The sequence below is a fragment of the Megascapheus bottae genome, chromosome 13 (genome assembly GCF_031878675.1).
Source record: "Megascapheus bottae isolate mThoBot1 chromosome 13, mThoBot2.hap1, whole genome shotgun sequence".
NCBI lineage: Eukaryota > Metazoa > Chordata > Mammalia > Rodentia > Geomyidae > Megascapheus > Megascapheus bottae.
The window spans coordinates 30,541,721-30,564,194 of NC_143521.1; the positions used below are offsets into that span (position 1 = coordinate 30,541,721).

General features: G+C 43.8%; 1 protein-coding gene across 1 annotated transcript in view; it reads right to left on the minus strand.

Moving 5' to 3' along the window:
* Window positions 1–17,927, minus strand: part of Kit (KIT proto-oncogene, receptor tyrosine kinase) — an 83,459-nt gene extending 65,532 nt beyond the window's left edge. The window contains exon 1 of the mRNA XM_090343586.1: window positions 17,821–17,927. Coding sequence (XP_090199712.1) covers window positions 17,821–17,887 — 67 coding nt within the window. The 5' untranslated portion in view covers window positions 17,888–17,927. The remainder of the gene's footprint in view (window positions 1–17,820) is intronic.
* Window positions 17,928–22,474: the final 4,547 nt, after the last annotated feature.

A 22,474-nucleotide genomic window follows, 5' to 3' on the forward strand; every position in this document is an offset into this window, starting at 1 on the left:
TTTTTTACTGCTTGTCTGGCTCTAAAGCCATCAGTGATCAGTCTTTACCTGCTCTCCCAGGCTCACAGAAGCACCATCATTTCCAGCCTCTGATCTTGCCTCTAGACTTTAAGACACATAGATCTAAAAGGCTGGAAATTACTGCAAACTAACAAAAATGTTGCAAGATGAATACCAAGAAGAGTTGTAGTATGCCAATTGCTACAATTTTGTTACATTTGCCTTGTCAGTTTATATACTTAGGACTTTTCTGTGACCATCTGAAAGCAAGTGGTTAGAATTCCCGCCTTTTTTGTGCCCCCCTTGGACAATCCCCTGCAAAAACCTCAGCCTTTTATTTTATGTAAATATTGAGGTCACCCAGGATGCATCTTTTGTCCTTGACCCCAGTGGAGTCTTCCCCATTTTACTTGTAAGGCAGAAGACCTTCTACCCAGGGGGGTTGCTCTGAGGTTATCAGGTCATGAACCTCTTAGCTCTCTCTGCCTGGGTCTTTTAAATTAGATTTAGACCCTAAAACATTCACTATCTTCCTGGAAACCTCTTCTAGTACCTAAAAACAAGATTTTTTTCTTTACCTTCTTCTTTACCTTTTCTTCTTTATTCTTGTGTAGACAAGAAAATCATGCTTAAAAAGGCAAAACAAAGCTACAACCTATTATTTCAAAACAAGTGAAATGAAAGCAACTATAAAGGGCAGCATGTACCAAAATTTCAAACTTAGAAATGAGTCGGGGAAAATGAAGATGTAAGGATGGAGGCAAAAATTAAGAAATGGAGACTAACATACAGGGGTGAGGTTGATAGATCTATTGTATATACAAATGGAAATATCACAATGAAGCCCCTTTTATACAGCTAATGTATGCTAATAATTTTCTTAAATGTGAATATTCTGAGTCCCCTTTAAAAAGTAAAAGGAGATACTTTGGATATAAAGGATAAACAGAACACAAGAATAAATAAAAAATGAGTAGTGTCTTAAATGAACTATTTAAGTTCATCTTGTAGTTCAATATGAAAAGGGAAAACTTTAAATTCAAAGTTAAAGGTTGGGGGGGTGTTGAAAGAATGAAAGGAAGTCATATAGAAGATAGCAAAAAGCCTGGTACCAGTGGCTCATGCCTATAAATCCTAGCTATCCAGGCAGCTAAGACCTGGGGAATGTAGTTCAAAGCCAGCCTGAACAAGAAAATCCATAAGACTCTTATTTCCAATTAACCACCAAAAAGCCAGAAGTGGAGCTATGACTCAAGTGGTAGAGTGTCAGACTTGACTCAAACAGCTCAGGGACAGCACCCAGGCCCTGGATTCAAGCTCCTGGATCAATAATAATAAGTTTAAAAAGTAAAAAGCAAAGATCATACATATGTGTCTGTGTATGTATATGGATACGCATGCATACACGCATACACACACACACACACACACACACACACACACACACACACACACACACACACACACGTGTGCGCGCGCGCATTCAGGGTTACAAGCCAAAAAAGAAAAGAAGAGTAAACGTTCTACTTCAAGAACCCGCGCCCAACCTCCCCCCCCCCCCGGCCTTTTTTTTTTTTTTTGTTAATCCTGGGGATAAAACTCAGGGCCTGGGCATGGCCTTGAGCTTTCTTAAGGCTACCACTCTACCACTTGAGTCACAGCATCACTTCTAGCTTTTGGGGGCTATGTTCCTAGCCCTCCAAAAAGGTTTCATGAGGAGCTGGGAGTGTGGCCTAGTGGTAGAGTGCTTGCCTAGCATGCACAAAGCCCTGGGTTTGATCCTTGCTACCATATACACAGGAAAGTCAGAAGTGGTGCTGTGGCTCAAGTGGCAGAGCACTAGCCTTGAGCACAAAGTGCCCAAGGACAGTACCAAGGCTTTGAGTTCAAGCCCCAGGACAGAAAGAAAGAAAGAAAGAAAGAAAGAAAGAAAGAAAGAAAGAAAGAAAGAAAGAAAGAAAGAAAGAAAGAAAGAAAGACGGAGGGAGGGAGGGAGGGAGGGAGGGAGGGAGGGAGGGAGGGAAAAAAAGAAAAGAAAGCAAGCAAGTCTTTATTGGGAGGGAGGGAAATGGGGACAAAAACATAAGAGGGGGTATCAATGTGTGAGAAGTAATGCACCTACTACCTAAAAAACATAACTGTAACCCCCCTATGCATTGTCCTGACAATAAAAAGTCTGCAGTTAAAAAAAAAAAAAAACACAAACCTTTATTGGAAGAAACTAAAGCGGATATTTGTAATGACATATTGAACTAGTATGTGAGGGGGGGGGAAACAGAATAAATCAAACAAGAATTAACCAAGAATAAAATATCAATAAAATAAAAATCAGATGCGTGCGGTGGCTCACACCTGCAATCCTAGCTACTCAAGAAGCTAAGATCTGGGCCGGGAGTTTGGCCTAGTGGTTAAAGTGCTTGCCTAGCATGCACGAAGACCCGGGTTCGATTCCTCGGTACCACATATATAGAAAAAAGCCAGAAGTGGTGCTGAGGCTCAAGTGGTAGAGCTCTAGCCTTGAGAAAGTCCAAGGACAATGCTCAAGCCCTGAACTCAAGCCCAGGACTGGCAAAAAAAAAAAAAAAAAAAAAAAAAAAAAAAAAAAAAAAAGCTAAGATCTGAGGATCAAGGTTCAAAGCCAGCCTGGGAACAAAATGACCTGTGACTTATGTCCAATTAACCTCTAGAAAATGAGAAGTGCGGCGTGACTCAAGGTAGTGTGGTAGACTTGAGCTGAAGAGCTCAGGAATAGTGTCCAGGCCAAGTTCAAGCCCCATGACCCACAATAAATAAACAAACAAATAAATAAAATAAAAATCAAATAAGAATAGTCAATACTGGACCTTCAGGAACAAAAGTAGTACATAGGCAAACATAACTTGTCAAATGTGAGAAAAAGAAAATTAGATATCACAAGATTTTGAAAAATTAGATACCACAATACTGTGCAGAAATGCAATACAATAAAATACAAGGTGAAAAATACTTGAACAAAGAGAAGATAACTAAAAATTTTCAGTCAACCAGCCTGACTTTTAACATAAAAGACTACAGGAGAAGAGTTGGAGTCAACACATTCAGAAAACACTTTCCCTGGGTCCCTCTCCAGGTATCTGCAACAAGTAGAGCTGAGCTTCTGAAAGGAGGGAGATAGCTGGCAGATAGCACTAGATACATCTTTATCTACAGAACTAAGTTTAATGATATAGACTGCAGAGAACTGTGTTTGTTATATGTGCTAACACAGTAGTTCTGTAGCACATCTGAAAAATAACAGGAAGCTCTGAAAACAGATTTCTGATTTATAAATATTGGCTTGAAGTAAAAAGGTTATTTTCTTAATCCTGGCTACTCAGAAAGATGAACTCTAGCATTGAAGCTAGGCCAGGCAGAAAAGTCCATGAGACTCTTGAACTCCAATTTACTAGTGCAAAAAGCAGCAAGTGGGTATGTGACTGAAGTATAGACATAAAAGCATCAAATAACAGCAATCATTAGAACAGGAAGTAAAAATATTCACAAATATTCAAAGGTATACTAGAGGGGGGAGGGAGAGAAAGGGAAAAAGGGAGAGAGAGGAGGGGGAGAGGAGAGAGAGAGGGAGAGGAGGGAGGGAGAGGGAGAGAATACATAGGAAAATAGAATACATCCCACCTACCCCAATATTAGTTACAAAAAAAAGAAAGAAAACAAAACTTGAATATGATCAAACTGCTAAATCAACAATTTACAGGAAATACAGGGAACAGAACATGTTAATTACCACAGGAATGTAATCAGCATAATTCACACTGACAAGCTGCACAGAGCAAATACATAGCTTCTTCCAAAAAAAAAAAAAAAAAAACAGGAGGCTGAAACCTACAGGGAAGCAGTGACATAAGGGACGTTAAAACCAATTACAATGTGAGGATCTTACTTGACATCTGTCAAATATTTACATATTTGTTTTTATTTTATATTGTTTATTTTCAGAATGGAGGAAGTGAATAATGGACACTCAGTAGCAGTGTAGAATTGTGAATTGTGTTAATGGTTTGGACAGGAATGTCCTTTAAAAGGTTCAGATCTTGAAGGCTTGTCCCACACCAACCCTATGCAAGGCTGGGGGTGGGAGTGAGGAAGTGATTGGATCATGAGAGCGAGGGCTTAATAATGGGTTAAGTCATTGATGGAGACACAACTGAATGATCTACTGGAAAACGGTGAAAACTAGCTAGATGGTGTTAGAAGAAATGAATCATAGGGCAGGCACGTCTTTGAAGGTTACATCTTGTCCAGCACCTCTTCCTGTCCTTCTGTTTCCTGGCTGCCAAGAGATGATCAGGTCTGTTCCCACTGTAATCACCCTGCCTAGCCATGGACCTAGAAATCAAAGGAGCCAGCTGACCCTGGGCTGAAACCACTGAAAAACCAAGGTCCAAATCTTTCCAGTTGATGATTCTGAGAAATTTTGTCCAAGAGATGAAAAGTAGCTAACACAATGTAGAAGAAGGTGACCCCATCATTATGTTTAAGAAAAAAGTGGGGAGGGAATTATTTTTTTTGGGGGGGGGGGGTCATGGGGCTTGAACTCTGGCCCTAGGTGCTGTCCCTCAGCTCTTCAGCTCAAAGCTACTTCCTTACCCCTGGGCCCGGAAGTTGTCTCTGAGCTCCAGGGCTTAAGGCTACCGCCTTACTCTTGAACCACAGCACTTCCTGTTTTTTAGTAATTAATTGGGAGATAAGAGTCACCTGGCTTTGTAGTGCCTGGGCTTTGAACTGACGATCCTCAGATCTCAGCCTCCTAAATAGCTAGGATTACAGGCATAAGCCACTGCGCCAGGCTAGGGAGTCTAAATTCTAGAGGTAAAAACTGAAACAACTATGTGAAACTTCCATGATGCTTAAGATGGGCTTCACAGATTGGCAGGGTGAAATCTGAAGAGGTAAGACAGAAAAGTTGCCAACAATAATTAAGTGTGCAAACTGGATAACAAAGATGACAAGAGGATAGTTCACCACTCTATTCCGCTTAAAATGCTCCCTGAATAAAATTACAATCTTTCCAAGTTAACATATGAATGAGGTTCGGCTCCTCCCATATTAAAACAAAATGGCCACTAAAAGGTTTCAAAACAATTCAGACAACAGCCCAGGAATCATAGATTCCCTGCTGCTTTTTAAATTTTGTTTACACTTCCCTATTCCACTGATAATAAATTTAAACATAGTCTATTTAAATTTGGGCCCTGAAATTCTCACCCAAAACAATAGCGGCTTAACCAATGATGATTACATTAGATAAAAGAAATTGCCAGACCTGGAGTGAATCCATTAAAAAACAACTGATTTTGTGATTACTTAAGTACTCAGGACATCTCCTGGAGCTAGCAGTTCCATCCTTATTACTCATGGACACCAGCCAACCACCTCTAGATGCCTCCTTGATACCCTTCCCTGTGGCCTTCCTCCTCCCTGAGAAGGAACCACCTCTGTGAGTCCCTAGACAATCTCTAGCTTGGATTCCTTTCCAAAGACCAGAACACTAGCCATCAGCAGCAAGAAAGGCCTTTGCCAAGAAGAGACAGAGAGGAATCTTCGGCCCTGAGGAATCCCATGGTGTCAATTCTCATTTGGGGAAGTGTGTCTTAAAGAACCACTTAATGTGACTCTGAAAGGCCACACAATGGCAAAGATGGGAAAAGTCAGGCCAGGTTCCCTCAGGGGCCTCACCCAGCTCAGCTAACAATAACAGGAGAGCTGATACAGTGCACAGTAGGACTGAGGTTGGACAAACCAGTGTTTCATCAAAAAGCAACATGATTCTGCTGTAATGCTGCAGTTATTAAAACCAAAGTTCTTCAAATTTAACAAGAGACATAGAAAATAGTACTGAATCGCCTACCCTTATAAGAGTCTAAAGAACACTGGGTTGGACACCTGAAACATCCCTCTCAGCTGTGAAAGAGCATTCTGGTATTTTCTGGAGGTTTCCAAGCCTTCGGACTGACACATTGAAGGCTCTCAGTCTTTCAGGTGAGGACTTTCCTTGTGGTTGGATGTTGATACAGTCTCCATCACAGAAACACCAACTGGATCAAGAGGACCTCCTACTGTTCTGAGGTTCCAAAGACTGAAAGCAGGGCCAGCGGCCAAGGCTCATCCTTTCCCAGGTTAGAACAGTGTCAGTAAATGATAAGCACTCTAAGCACTCCCACTGACTCGGTCCCCTAAGACTTTCTCCCAAACCCCTGACTTTTTCCTGTTCTCCTGGATGACTTCTCTAAGCTTTCTTCTCCTCCTGTCCTGTGCCAGCCCTCTGACGCTCTCAATGACCTTTCTTCTGTAATTGACCATAATTTGGAGCCTAAATAAATTCCAATTAAACTGTTTTCTGTTACAGACCTTTTTTTTTTTTCTATTTCCTTTCTGAGTTCCAGGATGTAAGGTCTTGAGTTTAAAAAAAAAAAATCACTAGAACATAAACCCAAAAGAGGATTTAGGCATGTTTATTATTATATCCACACCCAAAGTGTCAATAATCATGTGTGACTAAATCTATGAATTAAAGACACTGCAGCAAAGTGTAGTGGTAATTGTCCACAGGTGATTATAGCTGTTCTAGGTGTTCCCCGTGTTGGGAGAAGCTGACTGGATGCTGCTTGAGCTTCTCTTCACCTGCTGGTATTGCTCCCCTTGTCTAATCTCTCTCCATTTCAAGGCAGAGTTCTGAAGCTGTGATGATCATCTTAAACAACAAGCCCTTCAAAATGCTGGGATGTAAAATAAGGCAACACAAAGAGAACTAGCCAGAATTTTCACAATCCTTCCACATCTGCTAGCTTATTTTTAAAAGATGTAGATGGATGTTCAGCTAAAATTGTCTGTTTCCCTGCAGCAATTATATAGTGTATACTAAACTAAATACAAAAAACACTTACTTAGTTAGGAATTCTTATTCACTTAACCTACTGATTACTTCAGACTAAGAATTGGGCTTAATAACCCTGAGAAACAGTTCACATGGTGTTTACCAACCAATCAAACAGTGTACATTTCTTTAATTAAAAAAATCTTTCTGAAGTACTTTGGCCATTAAAGAGGCAATCTACATTCTGAAAACCAAGCTGGAAATGCACTTTAAATATATGAGCTAAAAAATATTACTTTAAAAGTACTTAGATTTTTTTCATTCCAATCTTTGCCATTAGAATTGTCAGGATTTTTGTTTGTTTGTTTTGAAAACAACACAAAAAAAACATAAATCTGTTTTGACTTTTAAGTCTAGAAGCCACAAAGAACCACTGGTAGTTCAAATCTCCACTTTTCACATGTAAATGTTATCTCCACAAGCCAAGATCTACATACAATTCCTTTCCTTAAATACTTCCCCCAAGCCAAGGTAGCTATTCTCTTCTAAAGTTCTTAGGAAGACTCCCTCTTCTTGGTTCTCACTTCCCCAAGCAATTCAGCCTAAGAAAACACCTAGGCAGGGTTGGGAGTTTGGCCTAGTGGTAGAGTGCTTGCCTAGCATGCACGAAGACCTGGGTTCTATTCCTTGGTACCACATACTTAAAAAAAGCCAGAAGTGGTGCTGAGGCTCAAGTGGTAGAGTTCTAGCCTTGAGAAAAATCCAAGGACAGTGCTCAGGCCCTGAGCTTAAGCTCAGGACTGGCAAAAAAAAAAAAAAAAAGGAAAGATTTAGATTGTATACAAATTACCAAGCATCCCAGAGTGAGATTTTCTAAAAACCTAAATCACCTGGGGCAATCCCAAATGAAGGTAGGTAGATTAGTAGTTTCACTGATCAAACTTAAAGACCCAAGTAAAAAATCCAATTCTCTTCAGTTTATTTTCCTCTTCTTTCTTCTCCTTGGTCAAGAGCTAGGCATTCCCAGGCAAGTGTCATCAATTACACACCTGCCCACCCTAAATAGCCACCTGCTCCTTCCAACACTGCTTTGTGTCTTCTAATGCTGAGAAACGGGGAACAAAATCTGGAAATGTCACGGCCCACAGGACCCTCATGAAGGTTGGAAGATGCTTCTTGCTGCTTTTGCTTGAGTCTGTTAGGCAAAGAATCAAGATCAACTATTGCTACAGGGACACTCACATTATCCGTAATCTTGACATTGTAAGGGAAGTCCAAGGTGAGAAAGGAGAAGGCAATTAGCTTTGTATTTAAAAACTCACAGTACATACCCACACAGGATTTGCATTATACATACAATGCAACTACATGCAAAAGTATGATGTTACTATTTTTTAAGTTATTTCTCTGAATAAGCATTTACTTGACCAGATTTCATCAGAAAAACCTCATCACACAGTGCACTGTAGGAAATATTGCAATTAATGAAGTGAAATCCAGGTATTCTAAAAGTTATCCCCACCTCCTATCACATCCCTCTCCCTCTTCCTCTCCCCTAGTCCCTACCCTCCCTTGATTGCCTTTTTCTGGAGCCATTTATCTAGATATCATCCTTTGCTTCAAGATTTATTTTACATCCTATCATTTCTTTTGAATCAGCCCTTTTGCTCAAAGACTGAGACCTACATCTTCCAATCCTAAGGAAAGGAATAGGACCAGACTGGTTAAATATTATTATAAATGGCATCCCATTAGCATCTACCCAGCATAGATCTTCCAGTAGATCTGGCCTCCTTAAAGGCAGAGATCCCACATTATGCCTAGTAATACATTTCAATATGACAGGTTAAATGATGTTATCAACCAGAAACTCTAATGAGTCGTGATTTCATTTCCACCACCTTCCCTCTGGACCACTGGCTGCTCTAATGCAAATCACTGAACCATGACTGTGAAATGACCAAAAGGGAAGGACAGATGGGAAGGAAATCAAAGAATGGGGGGGTGAGCCACAGAGGAGTAATTCACCCCTGCGTGATCAAGGGAAAAGGACCAGTGATGATGCATCCTTCATTCTTACAGACCTGTTGACCTGGTATGGGGTGGGGTATGGAGTGAACACACAGCACAACCCTCCTTAGGTTTGGGTACAACCATCAATTATGGATATCTCTAGACCTCAAACTTCCTCTTCTGTCTCTATCTTGACACACAGTTTAAGCTCCTGTTCAGTGGTTAGAGTCCCCCACTCCAACAGATCAATAACGTATTTTTAGATTATAGGCTCCTCACTGGTCATTTTCAATGTAGCTAAAACTTTGAGAGTTTACCCAGCATTTATGAGAAACACTAGCCCACAGACAAGGGGTAAAGAAAGAGAAATGGCTATTTTCCCATTTCCAAATTATTTAGAAAGGATTTCAGACAGGGCATTCTGAAGCATCTCCATTGATCAACTGGAGCAAGACCTAGCCATTTCAAAGTACTGTTTGGCTTTCTTCATATCTCCAGCAGAGATCCTACATTCAGCTGGGGAAATGTAAGAATGTCTTTTCCACTTCATCCAATGAAAGAATTCTTGCTTTAAAAAAAAAGTCTGTTTTCTTCTGGGGCAATTTAAACTAGTTACATCCTGCCTCGGCTTTCTCTTTCTCTTTCTCTCTGTCTCTCTGTCTCTGTCTCTCTCTGTCTGTCTCTCTCTCTCTCTCTCTTCCCCCCCCCTCACAGACCCCTCCCCAAACACTTGAAAACTGGCATTCACCAAGCCTCCTCTCATCTTATTTTCTCCAGCCTTAATAAATCCAATTTCTGTAAGTTGCTTTCCAAGGGCCTCTTCCCAAGGTTTATTAACTCTATGTCCTCCGCGATGTTCAAAATGTCCCTTTTATTCTGAGGGAAAAAAAAAAAACATCTCTGAGAAAACAACAACCATAAATGCACACCTTAAAAAATAGCCTCTGCTGGAGAAGACAGGATTGTCTTATCTCCTTCTTTTGATGAAAATTTTCATAATAACTAGGATGTACTTAACACAAAATTCTTCCTAATCCACAAATCCTACCAGAATGTTATAGAGCCAGGTTCTGTGACTTTGAAGTTTTCAGTGGTGACCTAACTTGGAGAATTACATTTATATCTACCACTATGTCTGTGAAATTGAGTTTCAAATAAATGTAGCCCGTAATAATCAATGAACAACCCAGCAGAATCCGACAACATAGTCTCTCCTGTAAACAGAATGCACCTCTCCTGGCCTTGACTCTGCCAATCCCACGTCATTTTTACAGCTCCTACCAAATACCTCCTGCTGTCAGGATGAGGAGATTCATTCAGGCAGGCCTGTCCCAGAAAGAATCTAGAAATCCAGATGCCACCCTCACATGCCTCAGGTCTCATGGACCCTTTCCTCTTCTTAGGCATGTGCCTAACATTTTCCAAAAGCCAAACCCCACCTAAAGAGCCCAATTTAGTTCCCATCAATATCTGGCTCATAGCCTCCAATTTAGCCAACCCAAAAGAGCCCCAAAATTCTCCTTTATGCCCTATGAATCCAAGTGCACATCAACACCATTTATAACCTCCAAAAACTGGAAACAATTTATATCCATGAAGGACTGGAAAAACAAGTGTGAGGTGCACATACACTGGAATATTATTCAGCCTTTAAAAAGAAAATTCTGACACCAGCTTACAAGATGGATGTAACCTTGTCTCCAAGGTTACATTATGGCTAGTAAAATAAGCCAGTTAGAAAAGTACAAATATTGTACAGTTCCACTTATGCCAGGTCTCTAGGGCAGTCAAATTCAGAGACAGAAAATAATAGCCTGAGGGGGCAGGGAGACATTATTATAAATGAGTACGGACTGTGTGCTTTATGAGATGAAGTACTCTGGAAATCAGCTACACAATCTAAATCCATCTCATAAGAAACTGAATGTACTTTAATATTGAGCTCTACATGGAAAATTGGCTAAAATGGTCAAATTGAGGTCACATGCATTTTACTTAAAGAAAAAAGAAAGGAGAAGGAAAAGAAAGAGAAGGGGGGAAAAAAAAACAATTTCTCCTAGTCTTGGCTGACCACAGAAAGGGGGTGGTGCAACTTCTGTAGTAAGTTCTGGCACTCAGCTTCCATAGTTATGGCAGGCTGGAGCATGCTTAAGTGACAGAATGCAGAGCAGTTGGGCTTGGACAGTGACCTTGCTCCTGGGTCAAGTCCACCTTAGTCTGGCCTTCAAAGCCTTCTTCATAATCTGGACCAAATTCAACACTCAACTTGCCCCCTCCTGTGCTCCTTGAAGTTAATCAGGAATCTACCCTTCCAGCTTTTTCCCTCCAGATCCTTACCCTAGCCATCTGATGATCAAAGGAATGACCAAACAATCCTTCAGCCAGATCTAGGATTTTGTGGTTTTTTTTCCAAAGGAAGTTTCAGCTACAGACACTCTGTGCTCATCCTTTAAAGTGCAGGAATTGATCCTCCCTCCCACCTCTCCCCCTCTCTCTCTTACTGATTCTCTGATCTCTACTATCACCTACCCACCAGGACTCCATCTCTCTCCTACAAAATGAGGCCCAGAGCTCCACATGCTCTGCCCTCCAAGTTCATCTTTCAATTGGTGGTGGTGCACTTGCCCCATGCCTCCCAACCCCCAGCCCCTATCTGCAGTTCCTGGGAGGACTCAGCAAGGGGTTGATAAACCTCCGTTAAACTGAATCCAAAATGCTCCCTGAATATTTCTTGCATTCAAAGCATGATGTAAGTGCTGAACCACAGAGCAGTAGCACAGTATTTACTGAACAGCAAGCACTGTGGTCTGAGTCAGGGTAAAGGACCAGGTCAGACTGGTGCCTGCACTCCTGCAGAAATGGTGTTTTCAAAGCTGCTTTACATAAGGTCATAGAGCTCATGAGTCCCAATGAACTACTTATTCACCTGGAGAAAGTGGTCATTTACAGAATGACTATCGCCCCTCACAATTTTTACCCCAAACTCTGTATTCCCAACGGTAGAAAGTCAGAGAAGTATAAGAGTAGCATGAACTATTGCTAACAGTAAACTACCCCAGAACTGGACTGTAAATCTTAAGACAAAAAAAAATAAGACTATATGATTTGGTTCTAAGTGTTTTCTAAGAGACAAAGTTAAACGAGGAGCATTAGAATATCACCTGAAAGCAAAGCCCATGACTTCCTGTGTAAAGACTCTGCTCTAAGCACATCCCCTGCATGCTCCCAGCAGAAAGGTCTGTAATCCCAGCCAGAGCCCTAAGCCACCAGCCTCCATTTACAGATGAGAAGATGAAGCCAAAGGAGAGGGTAAGTATCTGGTCCCTGATCACACAGCCGGCAAGAGGTAGAACTGGAATTAAAAGCCCAGGTTGTCAATTCCAGAAACCAAAGTCTTAACTCTGGCACTACATGCCCTGAATAATAATTCAGCTTAAACCTTAAATTTGCAAAACTGTGGAAATTGTAGCTGTCAAGGTGTGCACTGGAAGATATCTAAGAAAACTGTGCCAAGACCAAAATGTAATCATAGAGACTAACGCCTAAGATGAATAGAAAAATTACCAGGCTTGAATATTTTTACTGGAGAAATCTTGGGGGGGGGAGGTGTCCTAGGATTGTATGTGTATGTGTGTTTGTGTGTGTGTATTGTGTGTGTATGCAGTGATACTAGGGCTTGAATTTAGGGACCTGGAAGCTGTCCCTTCACATTTTCTATCAAGGCTAGCACTCTACCACCTGAGCTCTACTTCCAGTTCTTTTGCTAATGAACTGGAGATAAGAGCTGCAAATACTGCCTTAGCTAGTTTTGATCCATGATTCTCAGATCTTGGTCTCCTGGGTAGCTAGGATTACAGGAGTGGGTCAATGGTGCTGAGCGGTAATGAAAAAGAAAACGAAGCAAAACAAAAAAGCAGCAAGACACCTCGTAAAAATCTCTAGGACCAATGAGTCTTCAAAAGCTATATAAAACTCAACTGAGGGGCTGGGAGTTTGGCCTAGTGGTAGAGTGCTTGCCTTGCATGCACGAAGACTCTGGTTTGATTCCTTGGTACCACATACATAGAAAAAAGCCAGAAATGGTGCTGTGGCTCAAGTGATAGAGCTCTAGCCTTGAGAAATCTCAAGGACAGTGCCCAGTCCCTAAGTTCAAGGCCCAAGAATGGCACACGTGCGTGTGTACATGCACACGCGCGCACACCCACACACACACACACACTCAACTGATAAAAATTTATGGAAAACTGAGACAAAAACTAAAAACTTATTTCAACCTAACATCCTAAGGCTGTCAAATGACTACTTACTGGTACCCTGGGCAAGGTTACAGAGATAAGAAATTGTGCCTGCTGGAAGAACTGCACTCATTTTTTTTTTCAGAACCCCTCCAAACCCACACCTAATGCCAGACAAGTTTTACAAGAATCTTGCTCAGACTCTATATATCACATTTACCATAAAAATTAAAAACAAAATAAAATTGTAAACCAATACATTATAATTACAAATATTTATAGGGTACAATTTTATTTTAATGCTTGGTAATAAAATATATCAAACATGAAAGAAAAATAAAAGAATCCTTTCTCATCTTTATAACAACCACATGAAGAATGGTATCATCCCCATGCTAGAGCTGACAATGAAGGTGAACGGTACTCTGAGTATCATACTGCGATAAAGCACCAGTTAAAAATGTGTAGCAACACAGTTACTGACACAAAAAGGTTAAGTAATTTATCCAAAGTCACACAGCAAATTTAGGATGGCAAAAGTAGGATGAAATACTGAAAGGCGGAAAGGTTAAGTAACTTGTTCCAAGGTCACAGAGCTGTGTGCCACAGCTATGAGCCATCAGACTGCAAAGCAGCCTGCCAGATAGTCCTTTTACCATGGACATCTGCCTGGTCCTACCAACATTCACCAAAGACCAATACAAACTGACAAAAGGCCCACCAAGAGATCATTTCCGTCTTAAGGAACAAATCTTTTTCTTTTCCTTTTCTGTTTTAGTTTAATTGGTGTTAGGATTACAGGTATTTATCTTTTTTTAAAAAAAAGATCTCATTTTTTTTTAAAGAAGAAGATAGGGATTTTGATTTAAAAAAATAATAATTTAATCCCATGAGCTCAACAGGCAGATCCACACGCTACTTACTGTCTAACAACAGTTCTTTACTAACTGGAGTCTTGAGACAACAGACTGATCATTTCTACAAAATCAGAGCCACTGAGCTAGGCTTTTCCACTGTCAGCACTGGATTTGCCCCCCATTCAAACTTGCCCCTCCACTACCTCTTTTCCAAGCTCTCCTCACTCTGGATTTACAGCCGAGAAAAATCTCTCTTTGAATTACTGAGAATGCATATGAAATTTTACATATTTGGATTCCTGCAAATGTCTTTTAATCCCACTTTGGAAAAGTTACCACACATGAACACAGCAAAATAAAGCACTTCCCACATCCTAGCCTGCCAACTCTTCAACTAAATTCATTCTGGAGAAAATGCTGCCACCACAGCCCAGCCCGCCACTTCTAAGAGGGCCAGCCCGGCTGTCCAGCTTTGAGAATTCCGCTCAGGACACCTCGGCTCATTTGGCTCATTTCCTTGTGTCCTTTTTTTAATCCGCTGGAGGAGACTTGAGGAAATGAGTCAAGATCCTCCGGGTAACTTCTAATGGCTGTCAACAACAGCAGCGAAATTCATCACAACAACATCTGTACAGAAATGTGTTATAAGGGAAGCCCACAGAATACTTGGCACACTCTGGATGAGAATTTCTTCTGGAAGAAGAAAGGCTAAGAGCAGTAAATTGTCATTTTACCTCACTATATTTATCCAGAGTAAACAGCCAGCAATATCAACCATTGTTGAGGGCTGGAGGGCGGGTGGGCAGGGGGAGGGTGCTCAGGTACGGGAGGATTGAGTTCAGGGTCTCCACTTGAGCCATGCCCCAACCTGGGTGCTCTCTTTCACAAGTATTCACAAACATTTAGAACTATGATTATTTGTAGCAGTGGGGGATAGACTTTAACTGATCACCATTATTATTTTGGAGACAGCTTATCTTCCCTTCTGAGGGGCCCTAACTGGAATGAACCACTTAAAATCTAAAGCTCTCCTACCAAAAGGTCAAATGTACCTCTTTCTCTTGCAGAAGAGTCCCCTCAAAATGACAGGTAAATCCTAAGCATTTTTTCACCAAATTTGGCCATCTTATCTCCCTGGAATCTCCAACAACACCAGGGTCATAAGAAAACATTCAGTAAATATTTGGGATAGGAGGTGTTGGAAGGGGGTTGTACAAGCATTACTTTACAACAGATTCTGGAGAGCTATATAAATGGATATGCAATTGGGCATATGGTGCTAAGCTCAGGCTCCTCCACTGATTATTTTGGGCAAGTGATTTTTCCTTAGCCAGTTTCTCCAGTTGTACAATTACAGGGGTGGATGGTGGTGGTCTCATCTCCTGGATTTGAGAGCATAAGCAATAATAGCCAAAGCCCTCAGCAAAGGTGTGCCCTTCCAATGACAATAAACAACTGTGTACACATGTGTCCTATGAAATCCAAGGCATGTTAGAATCTGTGTTACAAAAGCACAGCACATAAGATTTACAAAATCATCAAAAAAATGTACATTTGGGTGGGAAAGATCAGGACAAGAGAGATGTGGATTATCTAGGAATCTCTTTGAGAGATCCCATTATTTCCAGCTGGATAAGAATCCAGAAAGCTTCCCACCAGGTGCTGGGAAATGACTTGAGCCCAGCACCTGCAGATGATTCACTGTTCCTTGCATTTGTTCTGTTGGGAACTGGAGCTGTAAATGCTGAAGGGGACAGACCAGGCTCCAAGAGATCCAGCACCTTCTAGAGAAGCATGGGGAGTGCCTGGGATTTGAGGAAAGAAAAACAGAAACTACAGCTTCCTGTCAGCGGCAGAGCAGACCCCCAAATTCTAGGTAGGGGGTTCAGGAGGCAGGACAGGATCAGGAAGAGTTATGAAAAGCCTGTTGCATCTGAACTCAAAACACTGGAGAGGTGTTCTGTGCCACCCCCCTCTACACTGCCCCCAAGTCCTTTAGAAAGCAGATTCTTGGCAGATCCCTTCAGGAAATTGCTTCTTCTCTCCCTCAATTACTATGACCTGTTCAAGGGCACACAGCTAGTGAAGGGCAGAGAAAGAGACTGAAAGGAACTGAAGCGAAGCTGGGATACTGCACAACACCACATCATCACACTGCCGCCCAGGACACAGATCTTAAAATTCCCCACTGCCGATAAGCTACTGAATAGAGAGCAAGCTAACCAAAAGGGAGAAGGAAATCCATTTATTTTTTTTTTTAAGGAATTGTTCAGTGTGGTCTTTCCAATGTTCCACCTTCAATGAAATCAATAAGGATAAGGCTAAATAAATAAATAAATACCAAATCCGCCCAAGAATCCGGACCCCTGGTGACCCCTGGCGATCCCTCCTCCTCCAGCAGCGGGGTCCAGATGCAAGTTCCCGACAGCAAAGCCCTCCCCAGGCCTTACCGGAGGGGTGGGGGAGCCGGGCCGTACGGTTTTCCTGGGAAACTGGCCCGTAGGATCTCTCAAATCATCGCTACACCCGTTTTCCACTGCCCCATTCCAGTGCAGAACTCATTTTTTTTCCCCCACCCTGGCACGACAATATGAGGGGAACCTCAAAAAGATTTTTTTTGTTGTTGTTGTTTAAAAGGATCTGGAGGAGGACCGACCCGGCTCCAGGAACTAGCCAGGCGACGCGCACACGCGTGCACACCACCGACACCTGGAGAAAAAAAAAAAAGGCGAGGCGGAGGGGGGTGGGGGGACCCGAGCCTGCAGATCCGCGTGCACCTGGGGACCCAAGTTCCCGCACGGAGCCCGGCGTTTTCCTCACAGCCGGGAGAACCCGGTGAGATCCGCAGGAAGTTCACTCCAGCCTCCCAGCCTACCCTTCCCGGTAGAGCTAAGCGATCGTGTTGGGGGGGGGGGGGAACAGTGTGGCGAGTCTCAAGATTCCTCCAAGAAAACTGGCACCTGCGATGCTAGGTCGCGGGGACCGGCCGGGACGCGAGCCTTCCAGAGCCCAGCAGCCCCACACTCCGGCTGGGCGCGTGTGGCAGCAAGGGGGCGGGGACGGCGGCGTCCCGGCGCGTGGTCCCCGGCCTCCCCGGAGCCGGCGCGCCGCTCCCCGGGCGCGTGGCAGGCAGGGAGGGAAGGACGAGTCTCCCCCGGCACGGGATTTACCCAAAGGAAAAAGAAAAAAAAAAACAACCCACACCCCGGTAAGTTGTCCTTGTAGCAGTCGCCACCTCCAGGCTCTCAGGGTCCGCCCGCCGCGCGCTCCCCAGGCCCCCCCACCACCCGAACCGGGCGTCGAGAAGAGCGGCCGCCTCCGATTCCTCCCCGCGGGGGGCGCCGCACGCCCGGCCGGCCGGGGCGGCCGCAGATCCGTCCCCAGCTCCGGTTTCCCCGCACCGCTGCACAAAGAAGCGCCCGCGGGAGGAATCCAGGCAAGGCTTCTCCAACTTTGCCCCGGGCGCGTCCGCGGGCGCTCCGGGTGGCGGGGCACACACCCCGCAACTTTTAACAAAAGGAAGCTGCGACCCCGCCTCGCACCGAGAGACACCCGCGCCCCGTCGCCGCAAAAGCAGACCCCAAGTCGCCGGCAGCCTCGCTCACGCCCAGGTCCGCATTCCCAGAAATAAAAGACACCCCCCTCCTCCCGCTTCGGCGTCCCCCAGCTCCAGCAGCCGGCGGCTCCTGGCGCAGGTGAGCGAGGCGGGGCGCAGACCAGTTCCCCCAAGGCTGCCCCGGCCCTTCCCGGAGGCTGGAACACAGGGCGCATGGAAAAGGCCGGCGGCCACCTCTCTGGATGCACCCCCGATGTGTGCAGCCCCCGAGGGGTGCGGTCAGGGTGGCCGCCTCCGTTCTCCCACCTGTCTGGACGCTGTGCAGAAGGAGCAGGACGCCGAGCAAATCCCGGGCGCCGCGAGCGCCCCTCATCGCGGTGGCTGCGCTGAGAGCCGAGCTCCGCTCTCCCTTCCAGCTCTCGCCCAAGTGCACCGAGCGCGGCAAAGCCGAGCCCCCAGAGCGCCGAGCGCCGCGCGCCGCGCAGCAGCCCCTCCTCCCGCGCCCTCCCCCCCGCGCGCCGGCCACGCCCCTCCTCCGCGCCCCCCCCCGTGCCCGCCCTCCTGCCCGCCCTCGCTCCCGCCCCGCCAAGGGTCGCGCTCCCTCGGGCGACGTCTGGGCCCCCTGCTCAGTCGACGTTGTAATCCGGGGGCGGGCGAGAAGGAGCACCCTGGATCCCCTTCGTCCCTCCACGACTCCTCCCTGAGTGATCGGGCCGGTCCTCCTCAGGCTGATCCCAGCCCAGGGCGGTGCTGCCCCCGGGGCTCTTTGTGCAAACCGGCGCCGCCGAGAACACATTAGGGCACCGGCCCTGCCACCTGGCAGGTGCGTCCCAGACAATAAAGATTGGCCACCAGCTCTCCCACCCCCCACCCCGCCCCATCTCCTGCACGCTGGAGAGGGCGGGAGGAGGGAAGGACATCCCTGAGGGGGAGCAGTGGTGTGGTGATGGAAGAGAGGGGGCTCCATGGGGGTAAGGAAATCGGGTTTCGAGGTTCTCCTTCAGGCCGGTTAGTGGGGGGGGGGGGTCAAGTGTGGTGCGTCTGGCACCAGCGGTGAAAGGCTGAGCCCGGGTTGGGGTCATTCTCTATGCTGGGTTTCTCCACCTGCTCCCCAGCCCTGCAAGTACACACTTGATTGCTATTGGTCCATGTGGCCTCGGCCCTACGAGCTCCTGCTGAGACTTTTCTGGGGTCCAGGGCAGTGTGGAGCTATTTGCTTCTTTCCCTTTTTCTGTCTTCTTGTTCTCTGTACGGATACTCTGTATTGAAGTAACAGTTAAGGAACTGCGTTGCTTTGGGGGCTCCCCCAGTCTGTTGCAAGAACAAAATTAAAACAAAACCGTTCTCTCATACCAGGTTCCTCTATGTAGGGAACGCTTTACTCACTTGTTATGGGGCTATCTGTATTGGGTCCGATAGTTCATAGAGCAGCATAAGGCGGGTTCTGAAAGTTCTCATAGCTAATAGGAAGACCCAGGGTCTGAACCTTGTAGGGACATGGAAATAAAAGATACTTGTCCATCAGGGAGGGAAAAAAAAATCGTAGAATAAATATTCTTAAGACCTTGAAGTATTACCTGAAATTTCTAATTTCCCGCCTCTCTGGCTTCATTTAATATTGAAACCTATCCTGTTTTAGGTGAGCTGGGCATAGGTATAGTTTAAGAAACATTATTTTTAATCTTTGAAAATTTATCAGTACTAGAAGTTGATCAAATAAATGATCATTGTAAATAATTGTCTCCAAGTTGATTCTTAGCAAGCAGGCTTTTAAGCATCTCCTGACCAGCAAGGAAAAGACACTATTGTTAACAGATGGAAGATGATGTAAGGTCTATGGGCCCTACCCATAGACTTTAGATTCAGGTTTGGGAATCGTCCAGTGTCCTAGCAAATGGCTCAAGTCATAAGACTATCCAAGGTCATTAGACCACACTTTTTTCTTAGGATGACAGAGATTTGAAAAGATATCACTCAAAACAATTGTTCATTTATGGGCTCTTGATTTATTTCTAAAAATCCATTTTGTAATGAAAATAGAAAATCCCAATGAATTGCCAGGTGCCAGTGGCTTATGCCTGTAATCCTAGCTACTCAGGAGGCTGAGATCCGAGGATTGCGATTCAAAGCCAGCCTGGGCACAAAAGTCCATGAGACTTTAATCTCCAATTAACCACCAGAAAACTGGAAGTTGTGCTGTGGCTCAAGTAGTAGAGCAACTAGCCTTGAGCTGAATTGCTCAGGGAGAGTGCCCAGGCACAGAGTTCAAGCCCCAAAAACCCACAAAAAGAAAAAAAAGAAAGGAAAATGAAAATCACAATGAATTAAAATATCAACATTATATCCACAAGAAAAGCATTTTCTTCAGCTGATATAGGAGCGGTTAATGTCATCAGAAGAGTGGATGAAAAGAGACCATATTGCAGTTTAATTCCAGGTAAGAAACTTCTATTAAGGATTCTCTTCAAAAAAAAAAGGCTCAAAATAAACAAAAAAGAAATTAGGAAATATACAGTGGTGGTCAGTTATTCATGTTTGTCATTCAACAAACATTTGTTAAACATCCTGTAGGTACCAAAGCCTGGCAGGTCTTGACACTCTTTTATCTCCAGTTAACCAGCAATGAGCAGGACGTAAAGCTGTGGCTGAAGTAGTAGAGTGCCAACTTTGACTGGAAAAATTCAAGAGAGAGCACAAGTGAGAGTTCAAGTCTCAAATAAAATAAATTTAAAAAATTAAAGAAAATAAGACAAAATCCCTACCTAGTGTAATTCATAGCCAACCAGGAAAAATGCATACCTAAATGAAAAACCATGATCTTGGCTAATAGAGCTCATGTTCATACCAACTGGACCACACTGGCTGTTGAACATTGAAATCCTATATTGATTTATTTAAGTCATCTCTTGAACACCTCTTAAGTATACCCCCCACTATTGAGACACCTTACATCTCCTTCCAGATTGAATTACAGATTGAGTACAGCAGACCTGTGCTTTTAGGATTATTAGATTGATTGATTGATTGATTGATTGTGGGTCATGGGGCTTTAACTGGTCTAGGCACTATCCCTGAGCTCTTAACTCAAGGATACCACCCTACTCTTGGGCCTGGGCGTTGTCCCTGAGCTCTTCAGCTCAAGGCTACTGCCCTATCCTTGAGCCAAGCCCCACTTCCCATTTTCTAGTGGTTCATTGGAGATAAGAGTCTCAGGTTCTTTTGTGCCCAGGCTGGCTTTGAACCTTGATCCTCAGATCTCAGCCTCCTGAGTAGCTAGGATTACAGGCATGAACCACCACACCTGGCTTTAGCTGGCCTGCTTTGTACTGAAAGAACACATGTATAAATAAGCTGCTATAGTGAAGCTCTGTGGTACTGTCAATAGAACGTTTGTGATGTTAGAAATGGTTTGTGTCTCAGGTAGGATATATGGATGAGTTCCATGCAATGTTTTGTGTCATTAATTGTGCTTTGTACATTTCATTGTTTTATAATTCTTTTACTGAAAACTCTTGGGGACACCTTATAGAGGAATAGTTCAAATTGACTTAAGCAAGTAAAGAAACCTAAAACTTAATTAGCAGTTAGAACTGGAAATCAGGGATGATTGTGTCTCAGACTTTACTATATCCCAGACCTTGAACAGTAGGGTTTGTGGACATGCATTCAGGCAGCTCTAACTTTACGGCTATTTAGTGCCAATGGAAGCAATGCTTCCCTGATGCTCTAAACATCTCCTGTAAAAGTATTGAAATTGAATCTACTTGTTTAGCTTAAGTTCCAGAGCAACTTCCTGAAAGCAGAGAGGTAGAATATGGTGATTGGCCCACACTGGGTCATAGACCTGTCCCAAGGGACTGGGCTGGAGGTTCATTTCTTCTATACCACATGGGCTATGATGGACAAAGATGTGTCCCCAAAGAAAAATTGAGGTACTCTCACCAGAAAGAATGACACTGGTGTAGCCAGGTGTGGTGTCACACCTATAATCCTAGCTACTCAGGAAGCTGAGATCTAAGGATCACGATTCAAAGCCAGCCAGGGCACAAAAGGACCTGAGACTCTTATTTCCAATTAACTCCTAGAAAACAGGAAGTGGGGCTTGGCTCAAGGGTAGGGCAGTAGCCTTGAGCTGAAGAGCTCAGAGACAACACCCAGGCCCAAGAGTAGGGTGGTATCCTTGAGCTGAAGAGCACAGGGACAGTGCCCAGGCTGAGTTCAAGCCCCATAACCCACCAAAAAAAAAAAAAAAAAAAGAATGACACTGGACAAATAGATTAAAGATGTTTACCATACTCTGACATAATCAAACTCTCCAGTGCAAAAAAATTAGTGTCTGTAATTATAATAGCAAAAGTGCTTATTATAGAAAATTTGGAAATCCTAAAAATAAGAAAGAATAAAACAAAAATCACCCAAAGCGTAGATACTAAAGAGTTCATTTGTATAGTTTTCCATCCAGTCTTTTTCTTTCTCTCTATATATATGAGAGTCATTTTGTTGTTTTGGGTGTGTGTGTGTGTGTGTGTGTGTGTGTGTGTGTGTGTGTGTGTGTTGGTACGAGGGCTTGGAATTCTGGTTTGAGCATTATTCTTAGCTTTTTCTCTCAAGGATGGTGCTTTACCATTTGAGCCACACATCCACTTCTGGCTTTTTGCTGGTAATTGGAGAAAATCCCCTGGACAGATTGGCTTTGAGTCATGATGATCCTCAAAGCTTTCTGGGTAACTAGGATCACAAACATCCACTAGTGCCTGTTTTTTGTTTCATTTCCTTTACATAATATAAGATCTTACTATATTTGCTGATTTGGATGTAGCTCTTTTTTGTTTTACTAATGCCATAAGTGAACATTGTTCCACACCATTAAAAATTCTATGAAACATAATATGCAATGATAGTACTACTACTACATTCACTTGCATAGATCTACCACAATTTGGGATGCTTAATCACTTCC